This window comes from Eubalaena glacialis, chromosome 8 (assembly GCF_028564815.1).
Source record: "Eubalaena glacialis isolate mEubGla1 chromosome 8, mEubGla1.1.hap2.+ XY, whole genome shotgun sequence".
NCBI classification, from domain to species: Eukaryota; Metazoa; Chordata; class Mammalia; order Artiodactyla; family Balaenidae; genus Eubalaena; species Eubalaena glacialis.
In genome coordinates, this window is record NC_083723.1 from 51,298,747 (window position 1) to 51,315,184 (window position 16,438).

Genomic DNA, 16,438 nt, shown 5'->3' on the forward strand with positions numbered 1-16,438 from the left:
CAGTGTGCAAAATCTGGGAGACAGAGGCCGTGGTAAACTAACACCTGTGTTTCGGCAGACGGGAGTTTTTACAACACCCACACTCTGGTCTTGTGTCTTCAGGTTTGGAGCAGCTGTGACACTGGCCTAATTTCCCGCAACCTCCTGGCCACAGGACCCCAGCTGCGACGCTGTGATTTGAATGTTGGGAGTGCTGACTTTTACTTTCACTTCCACTCTTCCAGCCCTTCCAGTGATTCTGCAAGCACCGAATTCCCCTTATTGAATACGTATCTGCTTGAAAAACCTAGAGCAGTTTCTGTTTCCTACACTGAACCATAACTGATATGGTCCATGTTTTAAATTTCGCTCCCCTTGTGCTTATGTACATGGAGAATAATCATTAATTTCTTTACTTTCTTCTTGTCTAATTACTGCACGTATATTTACCATCGTTGTTTTCAACTCCAACACTATTAACGCCAAGTGTTTTTTCCCACTACAGTGACTGTGAGTGTAGTAAGGGGGGGGTGGAATTTTTTTGGTCTTTCCTAAGTGGGTTATAATCAAAAAAGTTTGAGAACCATTACTCTAATTAAATCTGCTATTTCAGCCAAACTGGCCTATATGCTGCATTGGGAACAAATCAATCATCAGCCACAGCTCACGTTATCTCTTTCATCGTACGATGTCTTGATTGCTCACCCTTACAACTTTATGCAACCAGCTCTAGTTATCCCTTAAGAACTAGCTCTCGGCCTATCTTCTTCTTTAATAGAACTCATGGAAGGATATGTCCCATCTCTTCAGTAGAAATCTTTGAGGACAGACACCTTCCCCTATAACTCATTAGAGCTCAACATTTAACACAGTGCTTAATAAATGTCTCTTAAGGACCACAATCAGTGTCTGAGAGCTAAAACTTCCTCCTCTGATTGCTTCATGTGTCAGCAAGGTTTTCATTGAGAGTTCTCTGTCCAAACTTTAACCCCAGAATTGAAGCAGAAAGTCAGAATTCACAGAAAATATAAAACAAGGTAGTACAAATGAGGAACAAAGCTTAAGGAAGAACAAAGCTTCCACAACTGTCAAAGAATGGACTGAGTAAAGGCATAACTGTCTGTGAATACAATAAGAAATATTTATGATAACCGTGATTACCATGGGGAAGTGAAAAGGGCCCTGGCCTACGGGATGAAAATTCTATTTTCACATCAATCATTAACGCAAGTAGGGCCCATACAGAGCTGGCAGGCATCGGTCTGACTATACAAAGTAGGTGTCCATCCTGGATGGCCAGTGCCCAGGCCCATTCCAGTTGTTGAATATTTTGAATATCACCTCCGAGTTTGACCAGTAACTCAGTGCCTACATAATGAAAATGTTTTCCTCTAAATTCCATTCCTTCCTAGTTTGATTCTTTTCCTAGCCCCCATTATAGTCATTTAAAAATCCACTACTCCCGGGAGTTCCCTGGCGGTCCAGTGGTTAGGACTTCGCACTTTCACTGCCATGGCCCGGGTTCAATCCCTGGTTGGGGAACTAAGATCCCACAAGCTGCGCAGCACGGCCAAAAAATAACAATAGTAATAACATGTCACTACTCCCTTCAAGACTCCTATCTCATTCCCAGTACCTAAGACAGTCCCTGACAGGAACTCACTGACAGTTTATTGAATGTTGCATGAATAAATTTGACGCTTCACTTACTCTTTTAGTTCAGGAAACAAAAGAGAAACCCTCTATGTTCTTTATCTGTTTCCCAAATTTGTTGATCTCGCTTTTTTTTTTTTTTTTCCTTAGAAGGTGTTTGAATTCCCTCTCTCCATCAATGGTTTTATCTCATCCTCAGCCATAAAAATGTTCAAGATTCCCCATGCTAAACATCTTCCCTGGGCTCTGCCTCCCCATTTTTATTTTCCTTTCCTTCTCCTTTGATCTTGTAGCTAGTCTACACTTGGCTCAGTCTCCATTTCCCCTCCTAACCACACCTCAGCCATGCTCAACTGTTTCCTACCACCATCACTTCACTGAAAAGACTGTGAAATGTCAGAAGCAGCCCATTAATTGCCAAATCCTGCCATGTGTTTTCAGTCTCCGTCTTAGCCCATCTCTCCATGGCATTTGTCAGTGCCGACTACCTTCTCCTTGTTGAAACCCTTCCCATCCTTGGCTTCCATCTTACTAGTCTCTCTCAGCACCCCTCCTCTGTCTTTCTGGCTTTTTTTCCTGCAACTGCTCATGTAAACTGAGACCTAACCAAGGGAAGGGGGATGGCTGGTAAAAAGGCTGCTTGCAGAGGAAGGTAGAGTAGCAGGGTTGAGGGAAAGGCTGGAGAAGTTGGCTGGGGCAGTGGACACAGCTTGGAGACTATATCTAGGATGTCAGACTTTAAGTGGGACTGTTGTTTAAAAGTTTGTAAAGTTATGGCTTATAGTTGAGAATTAAATACATCTAGGCAGGGGTTTCCCTGGCAGTCCAGTGGTTGACACCTTGCCTTCCAGAGCGGGTTCGATCCCTGGTCGGGGAGCTGGGATCCCACATGCCTCACGGCCAAAAGGCCAAAGCATGGAACAGAGGTAATATTGTAACAAATTCAATAAAGACTTTGAAAATAGTCCACATCAAAAAAAAAAAAAAAAAAATACATCTAGGCATTTAGAAGATGAAAAAACTGAAATGAGCTGAATAAGAAAGTGCTCAGAAGGACCTAGAGATTATGACACTAAGTGAAGTAAGTCAGACAGAGAAAGACAAATATCATATAATATCACTTATATGTGGAATCTCAAAAAATAATACAAATGAACTTATTTACATAACAGAAATAGACTCACAAACATAGAAAGCAAACTTAGGATTTCCAAAGGGGAAACATGGCAGGGAGGAATAAATTATGAGCTTGTGATTAACATACACACACTACTATATATAAAATAGATAATCAACAAGGACCTACTGTATGTGTTCCCTATAATATAGGGAACTCTACTCAGTATTCTGTAATAACCTATACTGGTAAAGAATCTAAAAAAGAATGAATGTATGTATATGTATAACTCAATCACTTTGCTGAGTGATTTACAATACTGTAAATCAACTCTACTCCAATAAAATTTTTAAAAAAAGAAGAAAGAAAGTGTGCTCACCACTGTTCCAGCCAAGGGGTCGTAGAACCGCTCCAGGAGCTGGACCACCGTGCTTTTCCCACAGCCGCTGCTGCCCACCAGGGCCAGCGTCTGGCCCTTCTTCACCTCGAGGCTCAGCCCCTGAAGCACTGGGATGTCTGGTCGAGTGGGATAGTTGAACACGACTTCATTAAATGTCACATTTCCTTCCACTGTATTCTAAAATCAGAACAATAACAGTAAATTTGATTGCTGCAATCCTGAAAATTCACAATAGCCAACCCTCTCTACCGCCAGGTAACAGAAGGTAGTGAACTTGTATTACAGTCAGGCTTCATTTGTAACTGCTAAAATGTAATACATAAGATCTAAAAGGGTCAGTGTTTTCATAGCATGTCTCGTTAACACAATACAAATGTGAAAACTCAAATTTGTTCCCCAAGAATAGGGTAACCTACATATAGTAAAACCTCATTAGCAGGATTTGTGTATAAAATGGGCAGTATTTCTACATCCGTGTGGCTTTGTTCTACAAAAGTACTAGACGTTAACGTGTATTATCAGCACTTACTAAAATGAACTAAAATGACCGAGAAACTTTCATTTTATTACCACCAAATAAAAAAAGCACAGATTTTATTAAACTTCCACTTAGAATACTAAAATTCATCAGTTAGGAGCAGATCATATAATCAAAACATCAAACTGACCGGCTTTAGGCCTTCCGTGCTGTAGCTGTCGATCACAGGGGTTTTTTCAATGATCATGATGACGTGGGCTGCTGACACTTTGGCCTTGGCATAGTCAGGAGCAAATGAACTGACCTGTCCCACAGCCATCGCGCCAAAGACAATGGCTGAGAACACTCTGCCAACGACAAAGACAAAACGTACAAAGAGTTAGGACTGCAATGCTAGAAAGGTGACACTCCTACACCCAGAGCACTGTCTCAAACAGTCACAACACGTTAGTCAAAAAGTTTCAAAAAAAACCAAACACTTTTCCTTATAAGTTCATATCGGTGTAACTGACTGATTGTAAAATGACCCCATGTTTCATCTCTCTCTGTGTCCTCACCTTCTTGTAAGTGACTTTGCAGCTCCTCCAATGAAGAAGTGGAATTTGTTTTCCTACCCTTTGAATCTGGTTTGTCCGTGGAATTTGCTTTAGCCAACAGGACGTGGCAGAAGTGACTGTTGCCAGGTCCAAGCCTATGACTCAGGGGGCCTTGCATGCTTCTCTCTCTCTCTCTCTCTCTCCCCGCCACTACCACAAGCCCACCTAGCTGCTGGCGGACAAGGCACAGACAGAAGAGTGCCATGGGCCCCAGCCAACTAGCCTGTTACTCACTGCACACAAGAGCGAGCCCAGCTGAGATCCACTATGCCCCGATCAGCAGAACTGCCCAGCTGACCCCCAAACTTAAGGGCAAAAATAAATGTTTATTATCGTGTGTCACTGGGGGGTAGTGGGTGGTTGTCATGCAGCGTTATTTGTGACAATCAATAACGGATATAGGCAGTTTTGCTGGATTACATCAGATTCTTAGAAAACCTGTGAACTATACTGCAAACAGAGTTCCTTAAAGAGCCAGATATCATGCTGCTCTCAAGATGCATAGACTTTTTTTTTTGGCCATGCCACACGGCTTGCAGGATCTTAGTTCCCCCACCAGGGGTCGAACCCAGGCCACCACACTGAAAGCGCCGTGTCCTAACCACTGGGCCGCCAGGGAATTCCCTTCATCGGCATTCTTAATCTACGACATGGGAGTCACAGCAGCTTAAAGTTGGGAAGGACTTCACAGAATGTCAAGTCCAGCTCTCAATGCTTGTGCCAGGGCACATCCCCTAAGCTAGCTTCCATCCTTGGTTTTAGGACAGAGGAAGTTTGACTGAGGAAGTCTATTATTAAAAACTTCCTTTTCAAACCAAGAAAAATGTACATCCTTTTGCATAATACATCCCTTCAAAGTACTGGAATATTATTTTCAAAACCCTTTGCATCTTTGGTAACTCCCTTCACTTTCAATATTTCAGCTGCCCTTCTCTGGACACATTTATCAAAATGCCTTTTTAAACAGTGGACCGGGAACTGACATAATATTAGGAATCTCCCAGAATAATGCCATGAGTCCATCAGGTCCATTCCTTTGGACTCTATTCCTGAGTTAATGGAGCACACAGTGTTGTTTTCTTTTTTCTTTTTAATAGCTCTAAATAAATCACACAGATGGTTCATCTTGGGCTTGTTATCATTTAGACCTGTGGAATCTGTTTAAAATGGACTGCTCTTCAGCCAGGTCTCCCCTATCCCTTACTTGGAAGATGGATTTTCCGAATCTGAAAGTCCAAGAGTCAGCAATTTCCATCAATTGAATACCTTAACCTCGGAGTAAAGCAATATATCAAATAATTATCTAATCAAAGCACCAATAACAATGATGCCTGGTTTTGATCTTTTGGTTATAGTTATAAATAGCACCTGCATATCAATTATCAGAAAGATGTTGAGTGGAAATTTTAAATCTTCCGTTGGAGTCATCCTGAGAACACTGTAATGCACGCACAAGTCAATGTCTAAATAGGATGGAAATATACTAACACATATTCCCAGGCTTCGATGATGCTGCTTTAAATGTAAAACTGTATCACCACTAATTATGGTATGGTATCAAAGGGCAGCTCAGCCATCACCAAACCTAGACACTCAGAAAAACCACACAAACTTTTCACTACCAAACTGCATATTTTAGTATTTTAGAAATATAAGTTAAGTCCAGGTCTGTCTTCTCCTGACTGAGGTACAATTTTCTGCATTCACAGTGATGGAGCAGATACTCCAATCGAGCTTTCCTTTGTCATTTCTGCATTTCTCCAGCTCTTACCTTCTAACTGCTTTTCTCTTATGAAAGAAAGCAAATTTATCCTGGAATCTTCCGGGGCTCTCAGAACTCAGTGCTCCACACCCATTCTTTGGCCGCCCTGTTTAGAATCCTTTAAAAGGAACCAGGTACTTGGCTCTGGGTTAGGCTTCTTCCCAAACACCCAGGCCTTCTGGAAACTCCTCATTGAATCACCACCCCAGCTAGCCATGGATTCAAGAAGGTCAAATGTGTGAGTCAGCATCGGGGAGAAGGGTAGACACAGATTCCCCAAATGAAATGAGATGCTTCCAGGATAATACACGGAGACTCAGAGGCAAAATGCCATCTTCTGAATCACCAAAATCTCTTCATTAAGCTTCACAGTAAGGTTTTCTATCCAGGCATGAAATGTGCGCCTTGGTTTGATTTCTAGAGTTTAACTGTAAAGACGACCCCCATACTTACAAGAGAACATCCTGAAACTCCATGATGCCATGTCCCACCAAGTAGGCACCAAAACGGAAACAGCCGGCGTAAGAAAAATACATCATTGCCTGGGTGATGGAAAATGTGATTCCAAAGATGTGTGCTTTCCTCAAAGAGTTTCTGAAAAGAAGACATTCTGAAACTTACTTGACTTTCAATTCTCAGTCCTTAAAACATAACCTTTCATGGGTTAGCAGTGGGGTGTGGAGGTGCAGCAGACAAAAACGGGTTTCGTCTCCAAAACACTAAGTTTGGTCCTCACATCACCACTTGTGAGAATTCAGGAAAATGCCTAGTCTCTGAACCCCAGTGTCTTCATCTTTAATGGAGAATTAACCACACCTCAAAGCATTGAGGTCAAGTTAAAATAAGCCAAAGACAACAAGAAGAGCTTGTTAGGGATTAATAAATTCCTTCCCTTTCCCCCACCCATGGACATATAATACGTACGTACTCTATAGTGAACACTCGTTCAACACACGTTGACCCAACACCACAAGCTGGAGGGACCATGAAGGGCCAACACAAAGGAATCAGGCATGTTCTTGCCCTTGGGGACCCAGGAGTCAAGTTGGATTGTTATTTATGCAATGGAAGTACCTTATGAATCATGTGTTAAAGGAAGAAAGGAGAAGCACTAACCCTCTAGGGGAGTTAGAGAAGGCTCTGCAAAGGAGTTAACACGTGGATTTTTTGATCCACATGGAACTGGGCGATGTGGAGGTGCGAGAGGCTGGTGAGGGGGCCGCCTACTCCTGCTTCAATCAGATCAACTTCTGCTTTTATCTGTTTCATATACTGGGATTTCAAGTGAATTTTTTTTCATAAAAAAAGACTCTACTCTCATTTTAAAAACTTTGAAAACCCATTGATAAAAGAAGAAAGGAGACTCAGAGAGGATGGGCTTGCTTATGTTCACATCACTTTTTAGAGCCCTCACTGTGAGTTCATTAAAGGAAGAACAGAAGGTCTGCACGAGAGAAGGGTAAATAGAAGAAGGAAGGGTGTACCCAAGAAGACCACCCCCTCAGGCTCCACAGATACCTCAAATTTCATGTTCCACAAAAAACTCATTCCCAGTGGGAACATGTAATAGCGCCATCATGCAAACGTAGCATCAGAGTCATTCTCAACGACCTCTCTCTCTCCCCTCCCCTCAGTTATCTGCTCTTACAGGCTCTGCCTCAGAGATGTCCCTGCCTTAGGTCAGGTCTTGTGATTCCTCTCTTGGATTAATTATAATTGCTTCCCAATTGGTTCCCTTCTAGAAGTCTCTCCACTTGTTCCCTACCTTCTGGCCAAAGTAATCTTCCTGAAAACAAATCTGATGATTGAAAAACTCCCCATACTTCCCTCCCACTCTTCAGTGGTTATTACCTGTATGGTACCTGCAAACTCATGGCATACATATATTCAAACTTCTCCTCCCGAGTCAAAGAAACAACAGTTCGGAAGTTTTCTATAGCTTCCGTGGCAATCTGTAACAGAGAATGTCCCGTTACTAAAGGCACCAAGGCCAACAGTGGCAATTAGTTTGAATTCCATATAAGAGATTCATAAAATTAATTTTATTAATAAGTATTATTTACATATTACATATTAAATAATATTTATTATGACTCCTGAGCGTCTTTGCTATAGAAAAGGATACCAACTGATTTATCAAATCGAGATTTAGGTCTGGAAGGAAGATGGGCTAATTCAAACTCCTCTCTACAGAAAGAGAAACTGAAACTTCAACAGATAAAGGCCCGTACCTAAAGCCACATGGCTTTACAGCAGCAAAATTAACCTAAGAACTCAGTATTTTATCTCCATTGCAGTGCCCTTTCTTCTATGATGGTCACATTTTAAGTTTATAATTATTATATATATAAAAGTTATTATAATGTCATTAAATTATAATATTATTAAAATACCTATAAAATGTAATGCTTATATTTTTCTCTGTATAATTGTCATTTGAGACAACTAAAGAATATTTGGAAAATATTGAAAAGAGAGAAGGTAATGAAAAGTTACATACTGGTGTATTTTACATAATAGTTTACATGTTGTTATTTTCTAAACTGTACCTGTTTAACAAAATTGGGCTCAAGTTCTATGTTTGGCTTCATAGCCTTATTTTTTACCTTAACAAATAAAGAGACTTTTCAAAGGTCATTAAATATACATTAACAACGGGATGTTTAAAGGGCCACTTACTATCCCAGCCAGCTAAGCAGTCCTTTATTGCTGAACAAAGCTTTCAATTCTTATTAAAAATAATGTTGTGATAAAATTCCTCATACATAAACCTTTGTCCATATTGAATTATTTTCTTAGGAGAAGTTCTTAAAAGTTAAATTACTAGGTCAAAGGGAATAAACTACTTTTTAAGGAGCACAGCACATATTATCAATTGGTTTTCCACAAAGTTTCTATCTATATTTTATTTAATTGAATTTAACTTCCAACAAGGCTATTTGACTAGGACAAATACATCCTTTACCACCTTTTGGAGTCTGGGTAAAACGGCTATGGAAATACAAAAAACATCAGGGTACAAAATGAGATTTCAGCCTGCATCACCTTGAAATGCCCTTCTAACTCGTTCTCCTCATCTGTAACATGAGGAGGATGGACAAGAGGGTCTCTGAAGTCCCCTTTAACTCTAATTCCAAGAGAAATAATTTTTAGAATTGTAAATCTAAATTATAAATCAGTAAGAGAAATTATCCTTACTGTTTAAGATGTTCTTCCTTTCTCTGGCCTCTACACTGGTCGGAACTGATTCTAATACAGACACATTCAATTACATGAGAGTGAGTTACAGCATAAAAACCCAAAATCTTACTTATTCTTTACTGAATCCTATACAAATACCTAACTTCAAAGATAACAGTGGATATTTGATATGACGTTGTTGGTTTTAAAGACTAATGAAAAAAATATTAGAAGAAAAAAATTAATACCATAATCTTCAAAACAAAAACATATTTAAAAAATAAAGTTAAAAATATTATACTCTGACCCAGCAGGCCAAGAAGATTGTACTATGTTTACCATAAGCTACTAACAATACAGGAAAATGTCCAGATTCAATTTATGTCAAAATATTTTATAAAATTCTTTACATATTATAAAAATAGTATATACTCATTTTAGAAAATGCTAGAAGTGCAGAAAGTAAAAAGTTAGAGGAAAACATTCACCTCCAGTCAAACCGGCAAAGACAATCCTTGTTCAGACCCATGGTAGAAATATTTTCAATTATAAGGCTTCAAACAAGGAGAAGAGGTTTTTTGCATCAGTAAGAAAATTCAACAAACTATAACAACGTCTGCTGAAAACCAGACTTTACTGTAAATTTCAATGTAATGATTTTAGGAAATATTTTCTGCACACATTCTTCTAAGGCAGGTCTGTTTTGTTTGTGATTGGTTTGTAAATGTCATTGCTTTTTAGAGTGAACAGCCCAATAAAAGTGAGAGTTTATGAATTACAGACCTTGAAAAGTGAGTAAAACAATATAATCACTAAACAACTGTCTTTATCTTGCCACACGATGAAGCAATTAGGAAAAGGATTAATTAGTACTCTGCATTCTCGCAGCTTCATTTGCTCCAAGACTTTTAAATAGAGATTCAGTAACCACTATGAAGAGAGAGAACTTGTAATTCAAGAACAGGAAATAGCACTGAGTTTTCCTCAGAAACCATCATGTACTAAATAATTTTTAAGAAAGGAAAAAATACGTATATATTTCTAGAAAAAACTCACACTTCTCTTCCTACCCTCAAATAAACTGATTACAGCTTTTATTTCTAAAAAGAAAAGGCATCTATTCTATAAAAATGTTCATTCGTCAATAATAACGTGACAAATCGATGGAACACAGATCACAGGCAAGGTAGAGGTTATCAGCTGGCTCTGACATCACACAATCCTGCTCTGGAATCCTGGGCCTGCTCTGTCCCTCTAAGGGCAAACCAACAGACACGGTCCTGGTCCCCATTTTAGTAGGGAAGACAGACCATTAATCAATAAAGAAATAGGAAAGAAATAAAGTGCTGAGAAGTGTCAGGAATTAATTCAAGGGCCAGTAAAGACCTCTCTGAAGAGTAATAATTCTGAGATATGAAGACCAGAGGGAACCAGCTTGGAGTGTTCTAGGAACTGAAAGCAGGCCCATGAGGCCAGAGCAGGGTGAGGGAGACATTAGTGCAAGACAGGGTCAGAGAAGTCATCAGAGGCTGATTCATGCAGAGTTTTATAGCCCAGGATAAACGGCTGATTTTATTGCAAGTGTGATCAGAAGCCACTGGAGGATAAAATTGATGACTAGTAAGAATCTGCAGTATAAAAAAACAAACAAAAAAACAACTAATACTAAACTTTCTTTAGGTTATTTGTATGGAAATATGTTAATATAAATGTTCCAGACATTACATGAAATTTCTAAAAATCTTTTATGTCCTGGTATAATGTTATAAGTCATAATTCTAGTTATTACTTTAAAATGTATATCTCAGAAATAACTAAATTTCCTTGGCAATTGCATTATTATCAACTTTCATCAAATCTTTAACCATGGTCATTTTAAAGTCTTTTGTCATTTACAGACAGTTCTGGGTATACTCTGATGCTTTTGCAAATATGTTCCTATAAAAGGGTTTCATCTTCAAGGAATTCATGGAAAAGACTGACAAGTACAGGTTTCTGGTAACTGACTATACTGCTGAACTGAATGAATAAGCATTTTCAGAACTCTAATGGAAAACTGATGAATTCATAAAAGTGCTAACAAAAGATCGAGATTAAAAAAATTAATTACATGGGACTGAGTGAACTGATGAAGACTATAATTTTTGTGACTTTCTGTTTGAATTAAAAAAAAAAAATCCCACAAGGACTCAGAGGCAAAAAATATACAAATCAATTTTCACTGCAAAGTAAAGGAGCTGTTACAGTGGAGGATTACTGGACTGAATGTCAGTATTATGACATAGTATGAGTGTGTTTCGTGTTTGGGAATTGCAATCGTCGTTGCTTTTGTTGTGGTCATCCATTTACAATGCTTGGTGTCCGTTTATTTACCTCTTGTAAAAATAAAATATAGTGTGTGTGCGGAAAAAAAAAAAAAAAAACAAAGAAGCCACTGGAGGAGTTAGAGGTTAGCATGATTTTGTTTGTGTTTGTAAGAGATGAGTGTGGCTTCTGTAAGAGGAATATAGAAAGTAGACAGATCAGTTAGGCTGCTGCTGTGTGACTTTGGGCAAGTTACCTGACTTCTCTGAACCTTGGGTTTTATTACCTAACAGGGATAATTCCAAAAGGTTATTGAGAGTGTCAAATGAGGTAATGCATGTAGAGCTCTTAGCATGATGCCTGGTATACAATAAACAGGCAATAAATGGTAACCTGAGAATGGTGATCAGGTGGGAGTTGATTTTTACTATTTCATGGACCCGCTGGTACAGCAACCACCACTTTCCCTACCTGCTGTTTCCTCTCTCATGAACCACCAATGGAGCAGAACATTTACCTCACCCCAAACCTTTACCCAGAAAACCTGCCACACTCACATGTATCTATTTCCATCTGCACCCCTTCCCCTGTCCCCTCTGACAGAACTCCCAGAGTCTTAAACCTGATGTACCACTTTGAAGGTGCCCACCTGTGGTTTGCAGTGAATTAGCTTCCGACCGGTCATCTTCTTCCTACAAACAACCTAAGACTCCTTTCTGGGACATTTTGAACACCTCAGTACACAATGACACTATAAAAGAGTAACGCACTTTCTTTTTATACACATTTTTTCCATCTTCTCATCAGATGAAGAGTCAACACCATAGCGAAACCATAGAGAAACCAACAAAGTACAGGATTAAATGAAGTGACTGGTCACAGGATGGATTCCAGACACCTGGGGGCTGGCACCATCCTGCTGAACCTCAGGACCGGGCCTCTGACGGCCTGAAGGGAAACTTCACGTGAGGTCTTTCCCTCATTGGCAATCGCTGAGAAGCACTAAAGCTGGTCCAGAGGAGTTTCCTGAAGGAATCCCAAGGACACAGGGTAAAAAGTCTGAGGAGATGGCAGGGAGGTGGAGGACAAAGTGTGAGTGGTGATAACCAACCTCCAGGACCCCCTCCATCATCCTATCCGTGAGCTGCCTGGTCCAGAGGCAAAGTACCTCAGACACCTGGGCCACTGGATCTGCCTGGGTCCCTGCCCTGACTCTTGGGAACCTTGAAGGGTCCACTGATAGATGTATCCCTATCCTAGATGGTAGGCCCAGTTTTGGGGGTGCTCTGACCACTCATTTCTACAATGATACAGATCACATGATATCAGATTATGTTCTGCCATCTGCAGACCTCTTCATTTCTTAACAGAGGCACAACTTGGGAGCACGACTGTCTGGGTTTGAATCCTGGCTCTGAAACTTAAACTCACGAGCTCTAAGGCATTGGTGGCATTACCTGCCTGTGCCTCAGCCTCACCTGAAAAAGGAGCTATAATAGAACCTATCACACAGGGTCACCCTGAGAAGTAAAGCAATTGCCATATAAGCATTTGTTCAAAACAACAACTCTGCTCAATTCTCTGTAATAACCTAAATGGGAAAAGAACCTGAGAAAGAAAAGATACGTGTATATGTATAACTGAATCACTTTGCGGTACCACCTGAAACTGACACAACATTGTTAATCAACTATACTCCAATGTAAAGTAAAAATTCTTTAAAAAATAAAGGGAGATGCAAAATGCAAATCAACCACAACAACAAACAGACAAGTATGCAACACCGCCCCTCAAAAAAAAAAGTATTAGGGTAAGGGTAAACAGAAATAACATGAAGGGAGGAGGCGTATGAAAGGGAAAGAATGATAATATTTTAAGCCAGACAGAATAAATACCTTTAAGACTTTTCCATTTTTTAATCTTCCCCCCTCATATGTAATTAAATGGGCCTCCTTTCCTCAATAAAGCAATGGATTTCTCCTTGCTCCAGAGAAAGAGGGAGGGAGAGGAGAGTGAAGACAATCGCCTGAAACTAGAAAAGCCTGACAAAATTAGTTGTCAGTCTGTGAGTCTAAGAATTTGTTTTGCTACTTTTCTTCAGTTTTCAACCCGCTGAACAAGCATCAAATAAGACCACTTTGAGGAATGGTTATAAAAACATTCTCGGAGCTTAGGAAGTAGTCGTAACAGAACGACACTGATTAGAATATTTTACTCTACTTAGGTCAGCGATTATACTCCATCTGACTCACCTTCCCGGCACCTTCTAGTTCTTTCTTATCTTTCAGTGCTTGTCCAGACAGCATTTTCATTTCAATAACTCCTGCTACTGCAATGATGGGTACAATTGCTAACAGTAAAAGTGTTAACTGCCAGCCATAGATTAAGGATATAATAATGCCTGTCCCAAGATTTGCTATATTCTGGGTAATTACAGCAAGCCTGGAACCTATAGCCTGCAAAACAAACAAACAAAACACTGTCAGAGAGACACTTTCATATTTCATATTATCTTTAAAATCCATGCTTATATATTTTCTTAAGGATTATGATAATTCAGCTTCGTGAGAATCTCATCTCCTCGGTTATGAAATAAAAAGTAAAGGTTTACTTATAAGTCTATTTGGTTTCTAAAATGAGGATGTCCACAACTTCAGAATAAATACTAAAAGTAGATCAATAATTGAGTTCAATTACATATTTCTCTCTCATCTGATTTTTTAATACCAAGAAAATTTTCATTAAACAATGACACCGTGATCCCTAATGCAAGCTCAGCAAATTAGCAGGACAAAACAGTCTGACAATTATATTCAACTGGGACTGTTGGAAATTTCCAGTGTTAGATACATAACTACCCATAACTTAAGCCTAGTATTTGTCATGGAGGATATACAAATATTGGGTTGCAAAGAATATACAAATCAATTTTCACTGCAAAGTAAAGGAGCTGTTACAGTGGAGGATTACTGGACTGAATGTCAATATTATGACATAGTATGAGTGTGTTTCATGTTTGGTAATTGCAATCATTGTTGCTTTTGTTGTGGTCATCCATGTACAATGCTTGGTGTCAGTCTATTTATATCTTGTAAAAAAAAAAAAAAACCCATAAAACAAAACAAAACAAAAAAATATTGGGTTGGCCAAGAAGTTCGTTCAGCTTTAAGTAAAAATAAAAAACATTTTTCATTTTCACGAAGAAGTTTATTGAACAATGTATTCACTAACTGAATGAACTTTTTGGCCAACCCAACATCTCTTGGCCTATTTGAGATGCTTATAGCGTTTAGAAAAAATACACAGAGCTGAAAGTTATGGAATTTAAATTTAGAATATTAAGCAGGCATCAGAACCTTCAGCTTATACGCCAGAGGGAGGCTGAAGCATGATTTTCAGGAGCATGCAGTTATTTCCAACTCAAAAGCCAGAAGTCAAAACATAAAGCCAATTCACTCCACTACTCTATACTTCTCTCCTTTACCCTGGAAACACCCCATGCCCTCAAGCCTTTCCGAATTCCCGCCCTGGCCCCCCGATCTGCTTTTTTGGAAATGGCCCATGTTTTTTCCACTCCCCAAATGTCCTCTGCCTGAGGGGGCCCAGTCTCAGGGAAAGATTATGATGGAGTACAGTCTAGAATGGTCACTGCCACCTCTGTGACTTTGGACAAATTCTTCCCAACCCCAAAATGAGCAGGTACATTGATTAATAACTAAAGCTTCTGTCAGCTCTGAATTTTTAGGACAGAATTCTTTACAAGCCCCGTGTCTCAATATCGACCCTCTGAAATCATTCAACACCTATGTTGATACAAACACCAAACCAGTAATCAGGGGAAAATGCTGTTAAAATAAACTACCAGTAACTCTACACATTAAATTCCATACCAGGGAACTGCACCAGGGCTGAAAGAAACAGCATAAATAACAGAGCATTTATTTTTGTTTGATGCAGTCACTGAGCTTACGATAAAGGGATGCTTAGCCAAACTTGGTGTAAGTCAAGTCATCCCCCAAGTTCACGGCAGACGAATTACCCCGATACCTAAGGTTTCACAGATATAAATGTTCAGCTGTGGATGGTAGCCAAGGCCACAGAAATAAGTAAAATGTATCATAGATGACAAATTCTTCTTTAGTGTACATGAAAGATGATCTAAAAGATCTAGAACCTTAAGCTGGAGGGAAAGTAAGCCCCTTGGCTTAATGTGATTTAAGGCTTCCAGTGACATTGCACTGGTTACCAATCTTTAAAGACTGACACTCACTGTCGCATCATCTATTCCTCACACAGAGAAGGTGTCTCTAGAACGCTCCACGGGAGAGCATGGATTATTAGTAGTAGCCAGGTCATTTTCATTTTGAAAGTAAGAATGAGAGTAGGTAATACTCCAAAACCAGAGCCCAAGAGTGAAGCAAGGTAAGACAAAAATCCGTTAATACCTGAAACCCGCTAAGACTCTCCTCACAGTGTCTTTATCCCACTGTGCTATCACATATTTGTAACACTTCCTCTCCCACTCATTTTTCTCCCCATCTTTCCGTTTCCCCCTCTCTGGCTATTTATTTCCTCCTCAAAGCACCATCGTATGGCTTGCAGTCCAATTTTAAAATATGTGTGCTTACTGGCAAAAAAAAAAAAGCCTATTTCCTGAAACTCCTTTTGAAATTAAGAACATTTAACTTCATCTTTCCCTCAAATACCTTCTCCCAGGAGGAAAAAAATTTTTTTTTATTTTATTTTTTTATTATTCAGTCATCAATTTTATACACATCAGTGTATACATGTCAATCCCAATCACCCAATTCAGCACATCACCAAAAAATTTTTTTTAATACATAGTTGCTTTTGACTTCTATATGGCTCTCATTTGCTTTTTCCTCAGAATTCTAATCCTTACATGAAAATTAAATTAAATTTAAAAGCCCACAATTTCATAAGCAAAATATTGAAATATATTTTCTTC

General features: G+C 39.3%; 1 protein-coding gene across 1 annotated transcript in view; it reads right to left on the reverse strand.

Annotated features, from left to right (window-relative positions):
• The window catches only part of ABCB1 (ATP binding cassette subfamily B member 1), a 105,604-nt gene that overhangs the window by 9,453 nt on the left and 79,713 nt on the right, over positions 1-16,438 (reverse strand). The window contains exons 21-25 of the mRNA XM_061198499.1: positions 13,722-13,925; positions 7,837-7,937; positions 6,439-6,579; positions 3,818-3,974; positions 3,129-3,326 (exon numbers count right to left, since the gene is read on the reverse strand). Of these exons, the coding sequence (XP_061054482.1) occupies positions 3,129-3,326; positions 3,818-3,974; positions 6,439-6,579; positions 7,837-7,937; positions 13,722-13,925 (801 nt within the window). The remainder of the gene's footprint in view (positions 1-3,128; positions 3,327-3,817; positions 3,975-6,438; positions 6,580-7,836; positions 7,938-13,721; positions 13,926-16,438) is intronic.